The following is a 16,369-nucleotide window of genomic DNA, read 5'->3' on the forward strand; positions in this document are numbered from 1 at the left end:
AATGTTGTCTATAGTCTCTTTGGATCATTAATAGTTTTTTTTTACACAAAAAAGGTTCTTCTTTCTTCAAAAAAACTCAATAGTTTTTCTTTGGTTACATACAACTCTTTTGGAACCATTGCTTTTAAAAATCAGCTCTAGTGTGTTTGATTAATGCATTAATGGGGGGGGATTGGTTGTTGTTGTTGTTGTTGTTGTTGTCGCGCGCGCGTACTGTAAAGCGGGACGGAGGGTGTGTCGCGGGGGCACTTTTGATCATTTTGGAAGGGCACTTTACATCCAAGACTAAAAAGGGCATGTGCACTGCACAGGTTGAGCCCTATGTGTGCACGTGCCTGCTATGCAATGCAAACGTGCGTCATTGTGTGACAGCGATATAGGTCTATTTGTAATCGAGACATCTGAATTCTCAAACGGTCTGTAAAGAGGAAGAGGTCAGGCCACTTGGTTAAGACACCTTGTGTTAAATGTTTCACAGAGAGCAGGACATTAGCAAGCTGAAAACTCATGCTAATGAAGAGCGATGTTGTTATTTCCACTCTAGCCAATGCAGTCCACATATTACTATGGGAAAGAAGGATGAGGCTCTTCTACTTATTTAAAGCAACTAAAAATCCTAATTTTTCAACACATCATGCAAAACAAAAACCAAAGTACAAGTGCAGCTTTTAACACAAACATGTTTTATTATTCCTCCAACATACCGTGTACAACAGATAGAGGTATCTGAACATGTCAAATAATAATATTCATTAATATCATTATTGTAACATTAATAACATGGAATGTAGTTTTGAATCTCCATTCGCCTTTTCAATGTTTTTTTCTTTTTAGTTTATTTAGGAAATATGACAAATAAATAAAGCTTTACTATAGTCTCTTTATGTCAACTAACAATCTGAATATAGTTGTCTCTTCACGATGGGTAAAGGTGCAAGGGGACAGTGCTGTAGAGTAACACTTAACAGTCTTCCATTTCACAACCTACCGTTCCTTCATCCAACAAGGAGCGCTCGGAAGCTAATAAGTTCCGGAACCTTCTCACAGAGTGAGCACTGGAACAAAATCAGGTCCTTTTTGTAATCAGTAAATAACCATTAACCTTCAATAAATAGAACAAAAAGGGCAATGGCGTCAATGTTGTAACAGTACATAAGGGAAGAGAGTGAAGCTATTAAACACTGAGGAAGTTGTCGATCTCAATGTTAGTCTCTTGACCCTTTTTTAATCCGCTACGCACACAAAAACAGACACCAAACACAACTGAACAGGTGGAGCTCTGAGATTTTACTGAGCCGGACGTCATAATGGATTGAATAAACAAGGAAGAGAAAGAGAACAAAGCATTTCCCCATTTGAATGCCATGCTGGTTTGAACGAAGCGGTGGTTTAGTCTGTGCTGTGGTCCTCAAGTTGGGAAATTATGGTGATGAGGTTTTCCAGTCCGAAGATGTAACCGCTATCCTGGCCCTCGTGGACTACACTGTCCTCCCCGTAGTGCCTACATGTGGTGTGGGCAAAGTCAATCATGCGTACGTCTACGGCCGGCCCGCTGTCTGACCTGGCCATCCGTCGCACCACCGAAGAGCTACTGGTGCTGCTTCCACCACCGCAAGCGCCACTGCTGCTACTGGCTGCACCTGCACCATGAGGAAAACCAAATGCAGCTCCCTCTTCTTCTTCCTCCTCCTCTTCCTCTTCATCATCGTCATCATCTTCTTCCTCCTCCTCTTCCGAAAGCCCATCCTCAGCAGAATGGCGTGTTCGTGGCGGGTCTCCGTCGTAGATTATCAAGAGTGAGCTAGAGTAAAAACGGTAGCTTTCGCAGGCCTCCAGCGCAGCCTGCATGTCTCGCAGCCTTCGCAGAACTGGAGATAAGAGTTCACGTCGTAGGCGTCTCCCGTCGTGGAAAAACTGAAAGATGGCCTCTTTGAAGCCAGACAGGGTCAGCTTACGGCCGTGGTACTTGTTCATGAACATTAGCTGACCTGTGGCAGGATGATAGACCTGGAGGAAAGCAAAGAGGAGTGAGTGAATAATACAATGACTTTCTAATATTTGCCTTGTGGCTTAGTGTTCGAGAGCCGCGCTAACCTGCATGCCACAGAGGCGGACTCCAATGCTGGCAGATGTGCTCTGCTGACACTTGCGGATCTGCATGGCCTTCTTCTCTTCAGAGGCGTCATCGCCATGCTGCCTTGTGCCCATCTTCAGATCAAGCACACAAGGAACTGCGTAGCTCCATGTCAGGTTTTCCAGCAGGATGAATTCTGATAAAAGGGTTGTGGGTTAAGGGATATACAGACTTCTCAATATTATAACTTATATATTAAAATATTTAATATTAATATGTATAATTAATAGTATTTAATAGTAAAATCTTAGTTTTTGTATCATTATGAATATACCTTAATTTGGAATGAACTTACGCCACATTCAGGTCAGCAACAACACTTTTCATTCACTTTGAATGAGTGATGTCAAGCCTTGCCAAACTGAATTGTGGGTAAGCCGGCACTGCTTCAGCAGCGTTGCTCGCTGCAAAAGTTGGGAATTTCTCAACTTTACAAGCGCCAATGGACACGTCAGCCAATCAGATCACTTCATGCAAATTTCTCCAGCTAGTTATATTGTTTTGTATTGTTTTAGGTGGTCTGGGTTTTGGGTCTTTAATAAACTATGACCGTTTGCATTCATTAAAGAATGAAGAATGATTAATAAATCCACATGAAATAGTTCCTTAATAGTGATGTTGCCTCTTCAGTTTCAGGCTCAAAAAAATTTGCACTCACACTACAAGCATACCGTGCCAAAGCCTTAACTGCGCTTTGGCTTACCTTCTCCAACCAGGCCAGGGTCGTCCACCTGAACCACGCCTGGGTCCTATTTGCAGCACTCACACTTGTCAAAGATTTGGGAAACGCCCCCAGGCAACGTTCAGATAGCCTAGTTTGAGTGCACTAGGGCTATGCGATTCATTGAAATCGAATCGCAATTTGAAAAGCTGCGATTAGTTAAATCGCAAGATGCCGCAATATGAAATATATATGCATTTATTAATTTCCCTCGCCCAGAGCAAATGTGTAACTGCCGTCTTTGTATGACAGTCTTACTAGCCAATTGAGTGAGCACAATCAGAATTGTGCAACCAAACTATGGAGAACGCCCACAATAAAAATAACAAAAGAAAAATAAACAGGAAAGCGCGGACCAGCGGGATTATGGTGTCTACTGCTTCAAAACCATTAATAGACAAATGAATGCCAAAGAAAAACAGCATTGGTAATATGGGAATATTTTGGTTTCAAAGTCACAGACACCGAACAAAAAACAGGTCATTTTTAAGAGCTGTCGCAGAATTGTTGCAAAGACTTACAGATTATTCAATCTTAATCTTTACTACAAAATTAAATCACAAATCAAATCGGAATCGAAATATCTGTCAAAACAATAAAATAAAAACATGAAATATTATTTTCCCCAAATCGCACAGCGCTAGAGTGCAGTTACAATTTTTGTTGTCATTGTAAATTTACATATGAAAGAAGTTTTGTTATGTGCTGAGGTAGTCGTGCTGCACTTTGAATATCTAAAATAATTAGTCATTTATTTACACACAGACACACACAATGACTTTAAGTAACTGTTAGGCACAACAGGCATTTATGTAAAATGCAACTGATTAAGGCACTTTTGTCAATGATAATTAATTACTATCATGTATTGCATTATGTATTTTTTTAACACACACACACACACACACACACACACACACTTTATAAATAACTTTTTAAACTACAACTACAACCAAATATTAAAAAATACAATACACAAAATGATTTACTTGATAGCAATTACAGTAATGCTGTGATAAATGTATTATTTTGAATAATATAGATCAAAATGTCTTTTATTTCTTTGATGGTAAAGCTCAATTTCAGCAGGCAGTTTGCAGTATCACATGATCTTTCAAAAATCTTAATTAGCATATTTATTATTACTTATTACTGTTATTATTATCATATAACTATGATGGTTTTTATTAATAATGTTAATTAATGTTTAAATATTTTGTACTAACTAAAATATACTTCTCTGATTATTTGACAATTCTCTTTCATTTGTAACATTATCCATGTCAGGCAACATGCAGCATTGAAGGATACTGTATTGATTGCGGTGCTTTGCGTTCTCCTTCATCCTCTGCAGGTGTTGTTGGTGGCACTTAAGGCTCCAGGGGTTGTGCTTTAGCTGAGGGCCGGCAGCATTGCTCCTCTCCAGGCTGTAGTAGAAAACCTCGGCCTGCTTGAGCCATTCCAGCTCCTCCTCGCGTTTCACACTGGCAGGGTGAAGACAGAGGTGGGTCAGCCAGACAGACAGATTAGGGCTACTAGCTGGATCAGACTACTTGATGAACTCAGCAGGCTTTTAGGGGATCTGAACTAACACCCTAGCACTGCAACCACCCAAACAAGGTTAATGCAACAAGCTAAAAGACTTCAAAATGTTTTAGTCATCTGAAATCAACAGAAATATGCTTGAATGTGTTCATACACTGCAAATATTGGTTGGTAAATGCATTCCTTGTTGTACAGTAGCCCATTACACACGATTCCTAAAATCCTAAACTCTTCACAAAGAACAAATGCTCCTTTTCTGCCCTTTCACCCCTTCCCCAGTCAGTTCCTGAGGTCACCCGTAAGTCACAAAGCTACGCTGCTTACATAACATTGGCTCAAAACACACATTTGCACCAGTCCGGCTGCCAGGAGCTGAGAGTGCATCTGCTCTGCCCAGCTGGGTGTTCTGGGTGTGAGTGCGCTCAGCAGCTCCTCATGACGACAAGAACACTACCATCGGTCACATTCTCATTGAGTCAGACAAGTACTGAGCAGCGCTATTATAACAGGAGAACACAGCCCAGTATTATCCGAGAGATGTGGGGCAGTGTGGCCTTGGCGATAAAGCTAAGTGAATAGCTGATGGTTCAATTCAGAGGGAACAGTACATGATTTATTAGTAATCCATTGTTCCCTGCAGCATCTGCTAAATGACAAGTACTTTTTCCAAAGCTTTGGCAGACAATGTTTTATTTGAGGGGCTCATAACTGAATTCATAACAAAAAGGTATTAAGAAGTTAATATTGTTTAATAATTTATAAAAAATATTGTTTATTTAAGGGTGCGTTCAGACTTGGAGTTTGGTTCTGTCCAGAAAAAAAAAAGACATTTATTTCTGATTTACTTAGCAGTCATCTTAATTTTGAAGTTGTAACCAAAAGAAATGAAAAAATAACGTGTACTTTGTGACAAAACATACTAATCCTATGAAGAGTTTAAAATTGATGGTGGGAATGAAACCATTTCATCACATACACCAACACAAATTGGCTTAAAAAAATTTTGTGCAACATTCTTTCTGACTTTAGAAATACATTTTACACAACCGATTTAAAAAAGACCCTAAATCGGATCTGTGTCTGACTGGAATTTAGTGTAATGGTGCTAAGCAGCATTAAACACATAGAGCAAATACAAATTTATGCCGCTTCACGTTTGCTTTCTGTGCCACTTTGCTGTGTAATAACAGGGTATATGCAGGAATCCTAAAGGTAATCTCAATACCTTATTTAGACTTTTTAAAGATCTTCTTAGAATATTTTAAGACCTCATCACCACTTCAAGTTCTAATCAGCATCAAACCTTTAACTTAATAAACAGTTGTGGTTAAATAAATCACTTGAGCACAACAATGCAACAGAACTCAGATAAGCTCGGAAGAAACAAAGCTTGAATTAATAAATTATTTAATTAATAAATTATTGTTTAAATTAGTCTTTCTCCAACCAGGAACACGCAAACTTACATTTTCCCATCTTGCCGTCTGTTTCATTCTACAATTTTGCTACATGTAATGAGCGTCACATCACCTTCTAGCGTTTGTTGCAAATTATGTGGCATCACCTGGACGGAGGAGCTTGGCTGGACGTGCCCGGCCCGAACCAATGGCATGGATCAAGAGTGCCGTTGTTAATATTAAGAGGAAAATAAATATATTTATGCTTTTTGGAGTCAAACACTTTAGACAATGCTTAAAATTTAAGCAATTAAGACTTTTTAAGAACTTATAAGGGCCTTAATTTTTTCATAATTGATTTATTAAATTTTAATACTTTTTAAGATCCTGCGAACACCCTAAAAGATGCTTTGTGATGAGGAATCGGTAACTCTTCAGAGCATTCTGTCCCTTGTCTGTCACATGTGAAATTGTGTATGGTTTTCGGTTTTTTAGATGTATATGTCCCATGCTGAACTCATATTTCTGTTAAACCACACCAGAATTTGTTTAGAAATGGACTAAGACTAACCCTTTTGGGGGTCTTGGAGGATGTTCGCATATTGCGTCTAAAACGCCAGGCAAATTGATTCCTTGACAATTTTTAATGCACTTTGCACTCACTTGGCATCTGTCATTGCTAGGCAACCATCTACCATTTTTCCAGAGGATGACAAACTATTGCTGCAGCTCTGATACAAGTTTTATGTATGGCGAATATGGAAAGAACTGCAGTGTTTAAGTGCTCAGTGTTTGTCTGAGGTAATTACTCTACCGTTTTTACTGAAATGTGTTTATTCCATTCAAGGTATGAACCTGAATGGTTAGTTCTAGTCACATAACTCATGTTGTGCTTGCGGCATTCTGAAAAGTTGAGATGTTTTTAACTAGGAGCGCCTAGTTCTCCATATTTGCATGCCTCCATTGGAAATAACAAACTTGCATGTGCAAAAGACACAATATGCGAACAGCCCATTATTCTGCTTGCTTGTTGTGCGACAGGGTTTGGATGGCAGCATTTAACAGACCAACATCACAAAACATTTACAAATCTAAAATGCTAGGAATAAAAAGATCTATTATACATAACAACAGGCCAACTGCTCAATATAATATCTCTCTTACCTCTTGTCCTTATCCTTTCGAGCATGTCTGGACCTCTCTTTGCTGTAGCTGTCATTGTCCAGCAGCATCTTGGAGACCCATGTTATTTTGTTATTGGGTTCCAGATCAGCCGAGGGGTCCACGTTCTCCAAGTCCCCAAGCTCATTGTGCAGAGGGTATGCTATAAGACACAGATTCCCTTCTTCATCCTCCTCGAAACTCACTGACACCACACCTGCAGAGACAGAAGAGAGACCAAAAAAATTAGATCAGAGGTGAAATCAAAGTAACTTCACATGAGCAAACAGGAAGCAGTCTGAGTTTCGAGCTTAAAGTAAACTGTCTTGGAAATCTTTAACATCTCTTACCCACTTCTCTTTTTTTTGCGCTTAAAAGCTCGCCAGTCTTTAACAAAAGCTACTGAGCCGACAGCACGGGCTGCTCCTAACCTGATAGGAATCACACAATCCATAACAAACAAACAAGACAGAAATACTTGGAAGACAGAGAGAGAAAGAGAGAGAGAGAGAGAGAGAGAGGGACAGCAAAGGGAGCTGATGGTTGGGAAGAGAGAGGAAATTCTAGGAAACAACAACAACAAGAGCAGCCAATGTACAGGAGCTGTGACTTCATCAGTTCTCAATCTGTCACAGCAAATCACATGAAATGTTTTCCTTCAGTCAGTCAACAACACACAAGAATCAAATCCAGCCAAAAACAAAGACAAGAGGCTAAAGATATCATTAAACCAACACCATTTATTGTCAAATTTAAAATCATATCACTTCATCACTCCAATTTAAAAATGGAAATGCCAGAAGCATCAGATAAAACAATGCACCAAAACATGGGGAACTTTTTAACTCCCTGCAGAAAAATGTAGACAATTACAAGAATGCACCATGAACCTCCTGCCCCAAATAGCCTAAAATGTCTTAAAAGGTGTATACAAAACACATATTCTCAATAAAAATACTAAAACTTGCATATTCAGATTCATATGAAAGGGAATAGCAATAATTACAATAAAGATCGAAGTATTTTAGAATTATAAACCTATAAGTCTGCCCTTATCAAAGTATTTTAATCAAAGAATATGCAAGAAATACAACCGATTTGGCAGAACTACATAGAAGTTTCATTCACAAATTATAGATCTTTTTTGCATGACTGAAAATTCAAAATACAGAGAATAAGACATTTTAAAAACATTTTAGTAAAGAAAATGTGCTGTATGAAAGGGAAGAGAACTGCCTAATGCAAAAAAAAAAGATGGCCAGTCTCACTTAAATCTCCAGTTCAAAATAGTTCTGACAAGTGGCCAATTCACTCAATATGATACATCTCTAATAGTAATTTACAGAACTGAAAAGAGAAATACATTTCAAGACACCATAAACAACCACAGAGATTATGCCCAAGCTTCTGTTTTGACATCATACCCATCCCCCAAGCTCACCCAATAAAATACAGAAGTCCTGCACACTTATGCACTGGATAGCATGGCAACAAAAGGGTTTGAACACTGCAGTGTGCATCCATGGCAGTGTATATAGTGGTTTTTTTTTTAAAAACCGGGGGAAAACAGGTGGACAAGCGAAAATCAGAGCCAGTCGAACTTGTCTTTCAAGATGGATCCTCATGAATGACAGCAAATCTTGAAATCCCAAACGTGCCAGTGACAGTCCATGATGTCTCGAAAGCAAGTTCAATCAAAAACATTTGCCATTGTCGCTTATTTTCAAGCTTATTTCCAGATTTTTCATCTTCAAACAAAACCCTGACACAATATGTAGCCTTGCCAGCAGCTGCAGTAACTTACCTTTTGGGGACCTTCACAAGCAGATAAGTACACCAACATATTTAAATAAATTCAAATATGACTTTCTTACTTCTTTAGAACACAAATTGTTCAGTTTCATTAAGAGCACATCTATTTTTCTGTTCCACAAATGAAAGAAAGTCATTTGGGTTTGGGGACTAAATGACAGGAAGAAAATAATATCAAATCTTCATTTTTTGTTTGTGTTGTCTCTTTAACATTTGCACACTAACAGCGCCCCCACGAGAAATCAGCATTTAAAAGGAACAACACGGCAGCACTGCTGGCTCTCATTCAACGTGATGGTTTGAACATCATACACACCGAGACATATCACATTGCACGCGAATGACAGTCGTGAAAGAGAAGGGAATAGCTATAATAGGCAAGAATATACATTTATACACGCCACAGTATTCTAACGTTACTTACCTCTGTATTGCGGGGTGAACTTCCGCATAGCCGCGGGGAGGCTCTTATAAAACTGGTGCTCCCGGGGGATGAGGGGCTTGCATATCGTCTGCTCCCCGAAGCGGAGCACACACGAGTGTCCCCCCACCTGGTGCACAAAGGGCTCAAGGAGCACCCCTTTGCCCAAAAACCCCTGCGGCTCTGTCTGCATCCCTTCGATGGCTGGGCTCATCCTCCGGGGGCATTAGACTCTCACTCCTGGTCCAGTTGGACACCACAGATGCGTAAACGGATGAGAAGGACGAGCTGGCCTCTCTATATTTCCTTCGGTCTTATTATCTTATCCCGTTTAAAGCTATCGTTTGCTCGCGTTACCTCCGCCGTGCGTTAGAACACTGCAGGACATAAACAAAAGAAAGAGGAAGAAGGAAGACCACGACACGGCAGAAAAAATAACAGCTCTTTGTTTCGATTCAGGTCTTTTTTTATGACACGAATTACAAAATTCGTATCTTGAAGTGCTCTAGGTTTATTTTAAGGGCGAAATGTCAGGGATTAATTCGAGAATGAGCCGTTTAAACGCCTGAGCTTCTGGTTCTTTCGCACAGGCTCTTCTACTGACACCGTAATCTCTCGCCGAACTGAGAAAATGTCAGCGCCGCATCGGTGGTCCCTCCTCTAATGTCAAATCGGCCAATCAGAGCGCTGGAAATGGTGTTGGGTGGCAACCACCATACAGGCCAGAATGCGAACAAAAAGAGTGAGGAAGGGTGGGGGAGGGGAGGAAGTGGATGGAAAACAGTCTGGGGAGGAGGAGGGGTGAAGCTGGACAACTCAGCTGTTTTTCTACGTGTGTGACATGGATGGTTAAGTGTTTTTTAAGTGCAGATTTTAGGCACTCGCAAGACAAGGGTCATGACATGAACATGCAGAAAATGGGGGAAGGAAACGAAAAGGCTGAAATGAAAATGACCTAACTAGCAGAAAACACTGACATGGCGTGGAAAATTTCCATGGAGCCATCAAAACCAATACAATTTTTCAGTGTTTTTCACCTTACAAACAAAATGTTCATAACTAAATGTTGTATGGCTTTTGTAGCCTCAGATTAGAGATATTTCAACCAAGGTGTTTGTGGCATAAAAAATATCTGCTAGTTAACAGTTTGCGTATTTTGTCGTTCACAAGTGTTTTCCATTTATTTATGGTTGTGAATTGCATTATGGGACCTTGATCACTGCTCTGTCGACTCTTGAGTTTAAAAAATTCAACTTTACAGTTTAACAAAGTAACTTTTCTTGACATTTTAGCAGTTTGAAATAACATAACGTATACGAAATATTTATATAATTATATAATTATACAACATAAGAAATAGGATATAAATAAGTCAATATAAAAGAAAATGTACAAGCGGTTTATTACAAGATTTTTGTACTGTAATATACAACACCAACTCAGACAATATATCAGTTTAAAGTTTTAAAATGTAATAAAAACACTTTTTGAACTTTTGGAGGTTAAGAAGACAGATCGTTAATGCAAATCAAATGCAAAATAAACAAGGGGAAAAACATTTAGGTGTTAGATACATATCCCACTTTAAACAATAAGCTGTGCAATCATATAGTTTGCATTTTCAGAATCAGAATCCGCTTTATTGCCAAGTGTGCTTTAGATACACAAGGAATTTGTTTATGCTACATAAGTTTCCAGTGTACATAAAGTGACAAGTGACAGCACAAAATTAAATGAGAAAATATGACAAACATTAGACAGAGATGCAATTAGACAAAATAACTGTGGATGATGAATTGTATGGAGATTTGTTATGGAAATACAGGTTATAAGGTGCTGTGTACAAATGCGTATGTGAAAGTATTGCATTTTGTGGCAATGTTTAACATAATTAAAGAAGAACCTAAACTTTACATTACACCAAACTAAATTAAAGTGTTCCTCATGCTAATAAAACATGTTCTTTTAAGAACTGTTGTGAATGAGTGTGTGTGGATGTTTCCCAGAGATGGGTTGTGGCTAGAAGGGCATCCGCTGCATAAAAACGTGCTGGATAAGTTGGCGGTTCATTTCGCTTTGACGACCTTGGATTAGAAAAGAGACTAAGCCGACAAGAAAATGATAGAATGTAAGAATGAATGATTGAAAAGGCTTTGGTGACCTTAAAATTATTATTCTTTGCAATAACTAGAAAAACTCTATTTGGACACTTTATTTTTAAGAGTTAAAATTATTTATTTGTAAACAAAGTTGGGTATACCGATAGTATTTGATTTGTTCAGTGGTGGTGACATGGCAAGTCAAATTTGTATGATGATGCATATTCTTTTTTAAGACATTTATCTGTGGAGTAAATAAAAAAAGCTTAATATTTATAGGCAACATAACACATTTAGTCTCCTAGTCTAGAAGCCAACTGTGGCTTGCACTTTAAAAGTAAAGAACATGCACGTGAATTGCTATTGTAGGAATAGTCTGATTTTATCTTTGCTAGTTTTATTTTTGCTAGACAAATATAGTGCACTCAGATGAGATGAAAAACAGGTGACGCATGATACAATGGACTTCAAGAACAGGGGATTACCTTTGTGGATCTTTGTGCCAGTTATTCAGAAAAATAATCTAATAGGGTGTCTGTGGACATATGTTTATTTTTCATATAATTATGATGGAAGTGTTTTCATTTTATTTTTAGACCATAATCATGAAATGATATCAGTGCAAAAAAATAAAAAGCTGGTGATTAGTAAATGGGCCACCTGACCATATGTTTTCCTCACAAAAGAAATATATGTGGTTTGATGAAGGATGGATATCATCAACAGTAGGAGATTTGCAGTAGCAATGGACCACAGGCAGAGGTTTTGACTTTAATCTCTCTTTAATCCTGCCTGCTGGAACTCACGAGTGGAAAAATGGGGCATGGAAAAAGCATGAGAGAAGAATGAAAAACATGAATTACTACTAAAAGTTAAGGACTCCCCCCCCCTTTCTGAAGCTGATTATTTCTCATTGAATATTACTTATAGACAATCCATTAGCTTGACCATTTTCTAAAAATAACATTGGGAGTAGGTGGAGGGAATAGGTTTTCCTTTTAATGAAATATTTTGCGTGTACATTTTGCATTTGCATTAAATAGAAATAGCATATAGGCCGTAAAGCTGAAAAGACAAAAGCTCCATAAAAATAACTTGTAATTATGGTTTTATTTAATTTTAATTACCCCTACTTTAAAATATTTGCAGTTTAGCTTTCTATATTCATAACACAGCTTTTCAATTTTAAAGTTGTTCAAAATGATTTTCAGTCCATTTTTCTGTCTTAAAAATGATAGATTATAAGACAATTAATCATGCAAGTTACTAACATTGTTATGTAACGATAAGTTTAAAACCTGCAAAATGCGTATTACATTTTGATCATGTTATGTAATCATTTCGAATTTTCTTTAGATTTAATGTGAATATTTAAATAATCTAACAACACATTTACGTGTTCATTTTTTATAATAATATTTATATATTTTTTAGAACCGAGTGTTACATGTATTTTGAAATCAGTCACAATATCTTGAAATAAGAAAAAAAAGGCAGACATTTGAGTTGTTATTCTCTGTTATCTATCTATGTTATCTATTTTGCATTAGCTGAAATTTCTGTGATACAAAGCTTGAAATATTAAAACATCATTACCAGAGTGCAGGCACAGCAGTGTCAAAAGTGCACACGATTCATTTATTCATTAATGGAACAAATGCAAATTGAGGGGTGGTATTCCAGTGGTCAAAGGTTTTGACCAGTGACACAAAAGCCTGACACCTCTCTGAGACCTGTGAACCTGAGAGTCCCTGAGAGAACCATTGTGCCTTTAAATAGGCTACATAGCCTCAAATGGCTTCATGTGCAGGACCGTCCTTGATATTTTTACACAGCATATAACAGCATCTGCTAAATTGCAAGTAATTCATCACTGAACTAAACAGATTTACTGCTATTAAGATCTGTACAGATCAGTATGTCTTTAACAACACATTCTCCGTTAAAGTAAGCATAGAAGACAGTCTGAACTGCTGACGAAGTGAAACACCAAACTTGAAATGATCTGAGATGGAACAGAAAGTTTCGCCAATTGCTCTATGTTGATTTTTAGATATGAAGCATCCAGGACACTCGATTCTGCTGATATTTACGTTTACGCATTTGGCAGACCATTTATTTCAAAGCAACTTACATTGCAGTGAAGGTAAACCTTTTTTTAACAGTTATGTCATTTTATTTAATTTTAAGTTAATTAACAGTTTGCATATTTTGTGATTCTCAAAAGTGTTTATTTACAGTTGTGAATTGCATTATGGCACTTTTATCTATGCTCTGTCAACATTTAATGTTAAAAATTAAACTCTACAATTTGACAAAATTACTTTTATTGACATTTTAGTAGTTTGAAATTATAGAATGAAAAAAATTGTACAGAAATAAGTCTGTAAAATAACTGAAAATATACATGCAGTTAATTACAAGGTTTTTGTACTGTAATATACACCAACCTAGACAATATATCACTTAACTATTTAAAATGTTATAAAAAGTCACTTTTTTGATCTTTTCAAGGTTAAAAAGAAAGATCAAGATTTCATAATGCAATTCAAAAGCAAAAAACCTAAAAACCTGAATCACAAAATTTGGAAAACTGCTAATTTAGGGAGTTTTTTAACACTATGGATTGAGCCCAAAACCTTGTCACTACTAGTGCCTTATCTCTACCATTTGCGCTACAAGATGGCAATATATAAGCTTAGGTGCTTTTGTCAGATTTCTATCAAGAGGACCTTTGCCAATGCTAAGGCATGACTGTACTCTTCTTAATTCACTCGCAGACTTGGTACATTGTGATCCAGCCCAAAAGAAGTCTGCAGGAGCACGGTCTGATCTGTAACCCAATAAGTACTGAGGTCAAAGCCAAGGCCAAGTCTAGGCTTCATGAATGGGGACCGGTGAGAATGTGAGACAGTAATGTGATTAGGGTCATCCTAATCTCTCAGCGTGGCTATCATGAGTTAAAAACACTGGGATTGAAGCTGGCATCACCAATCCAGGACAATGTGTACTTGCAAGCATCCTGAACACTGATGACTAATTTGGGGTTTAGCCAAAGATTAATGTTTGATTGGAGTGAAGCACATCAAAACTGAGCCTTAATATATTAGCGCTAATATTTCCTAATGGAATAACAGGGATGCAGGCATTGGAACAGGAAAAAACAACAATATGTTTGAAACAAATGGAGGCTGATTAAATGATGGCATATATATATATATTTTTTTGCTGAACTATATCTTTTAACAAAAATAATATAGAGGAGCTTTTCTTTCAATTAACTTCACTCACTTGTAAGAGACCAATCCCATAAAAAAATAACGATGATTGTTGACTCTTAAAATCTACTTCTGACATAAATATTATCTTTTGTATTGTACACTGTAAAGCATATTTGTAAAAAAAAAAAAGAAAAAAGTTCCGTATTTGACGGTTCATATTTTTGACACTTTATTTATTCTTTTGCCTTATGGGATCTTGATCTTGTATCTATTTTTGAATATCTATCTCCCCTTGCCCACTGATTGCCATTTTAGGGATTTTCCCCTGTCATAGAATCTTACAAAGATACAATCTGATTGCATAGCTTTAATTGCACTCCTGGCCAAACGACTAATATTGCTTAGGTGGCAGGATAAAAAACATCCGACTCCAACACAGTGGATCCAAGATGTCCTCTTCTTCCTAAAGTTGGAAAAAATTTGATTGCCTCGATTTCTAGTGGGCCACAGCCCAGGACAGTTTAGTTTCAACCCTGCTCCAACACACTTAAGCTACGGTCACATTAGAGTTTGAGCATGCGATATTCTGTCGTGCGGCACTGCGAAAAGAGGCAGGATTAAACAAGCTTATTAGACATTTAAAAAAAGCAAGCGATTGCTCCATGTTTTAAATTTCTGTCCAGAGATGTCATGTTTTGATCCTCAATTGGTCTCACGCAGTCAAGTGATGCGATTTTGCAGGTTAGAGCTCACCAAGCTTGAACTTTGCACTGCAGCAACCTGCGTAACTTGACCTTTCGTTTCCCATCTGACGCATTCGTGTGCGTATGAATGGAAGTCTATGGGAGGAAAAGCCCAGTGTGACCGCAGCTTTACCTGTAGGTTTCAAACAAACCCGAAGGATTCAATTAGATTGATCAGGTGTGTTTAATAAGGGTTGGAACTAAACTGTGCAGAACTGCGGCCCTCCAGGAAGTGAGTTTGACATCCCTGGTCTAGAGGTTCATCTAACCCACGCATGTCCAAACTCAGTGCTGGAGGGCCGATGTCCTGGAGAGTTTAGCTCCAACCCTAATTAAACACACATGAACCAGCTAATCAAGCTCTTAGGTATACTAGGGCTGTTTCTCAATATGCGTTCTTCAGCGGTCTTGCGTCCTCGTGTTCTCGTGCAACGTCATCATCAGCTGCCTAAGTTCAGTTCCAATACTCAAGACCGCAAGTACGGAGGACGCGTGAAACTTCCCGGACGTGTTCTTGATATCTAGGACGCACTGATGCAGACTTGAGAACCAAACTCACTCTGGAAGTCCCAGAAGTCATTGCGACTGGATGTGGGAAGCGCAGCATTTTATTTAGATTTATTATTAAAGTTCAGAGATATCATTTATTTACCTCAGGAGTTTCTCTAAATGAAACGGTGAAAGTAAACATTACCATGAACATCTTAATAAAGGAATAAACACATTAAGGGTGTTTGTTTGCTGAAATTCGTATTAAAATCTGTTTTATTTATATTGTGCAGAGTATATTTATAATGTTTTTATGCAAAGTATATATTTTGAAGAGGGGAAAAACAATAAATCGCTGTATGAATGCTATAATGTTTAAATAATTTTCATTTAAAACGCGTGAAGGTCACGTGACCATCAGGAAGAACGCAGCATCCCATTTCTCAAAGGACGCGTTCTCTGCCCTCGCGGTCTCCTGAGTTCGTTCTTCCGAGGACACCTGGCAAGACCGGTCTCCACAAGAACACAAGTCCGTTCTCTGCGTTCTTGGAATTGAGAAACAGCCTAGAAGTTTTCTGGCAGGTGTGTTGAAGAAAGCTGGAAATAAACTCTCCAGGACACTGGCC

General features: G+C 38.1%; 1 protein-coding gene and 1 long non-coding RNA gene across 3 annotated transcripts in view; one reads left to right on the plus strand and one right to left on the minus strand.

Moving 5' to 3' along the window:
• Positions 1 to 16,369, plus strand: part of LOC147836450 (uncharacterized) — a 122,739-nt gene that overhangs the window by 46,006 nt on the left and 60,364 nt on the right. The gene's annotated exons all lie outside the window — the stretch shown is intronic.
• Positions 667 to 9,795, minus strand: ip6k2a (inositol hexakisphosphate kinase 2a). 2 transcript variants are annotated; one of them, XM_087255021.1, is made up of 5 exons: positions 7,309 to 9,795; positions 6,962 to 7,175; positions 4,167 to 4,339; positions 2,095 to 2,270; positions 667 to 2,007 (listed from the first exon to the last, which is right to left on the minus strand). In XM_087255021.1, exons 2-5 carry the CDS (start codon positions 7,027 to 7,029, stop codon positions 1,390 to 1,392), a joined length of 1,035 nt encoding a protein of 344 aa, XP_087111147.1. In that variant the 5' UTR covers positions 7,030 to 7,175; positions 7,309 to 9,795; the 3' UTR covers positions 667 to 1,389.

This window comes from Danio rerio, chromosome 6 (genome assembly GCF_052040795.2).
Source record: "Danio rerio strain M-AB ecotype USA chromosome 6, GRCz13ab, whole genome shotgun sequence".
Lineage (NCBI taxonomy): Eukaryota > Metazoa > Chordata > Actinopteri > Cypriniformes > Danionidae > Danio > Danio rerio.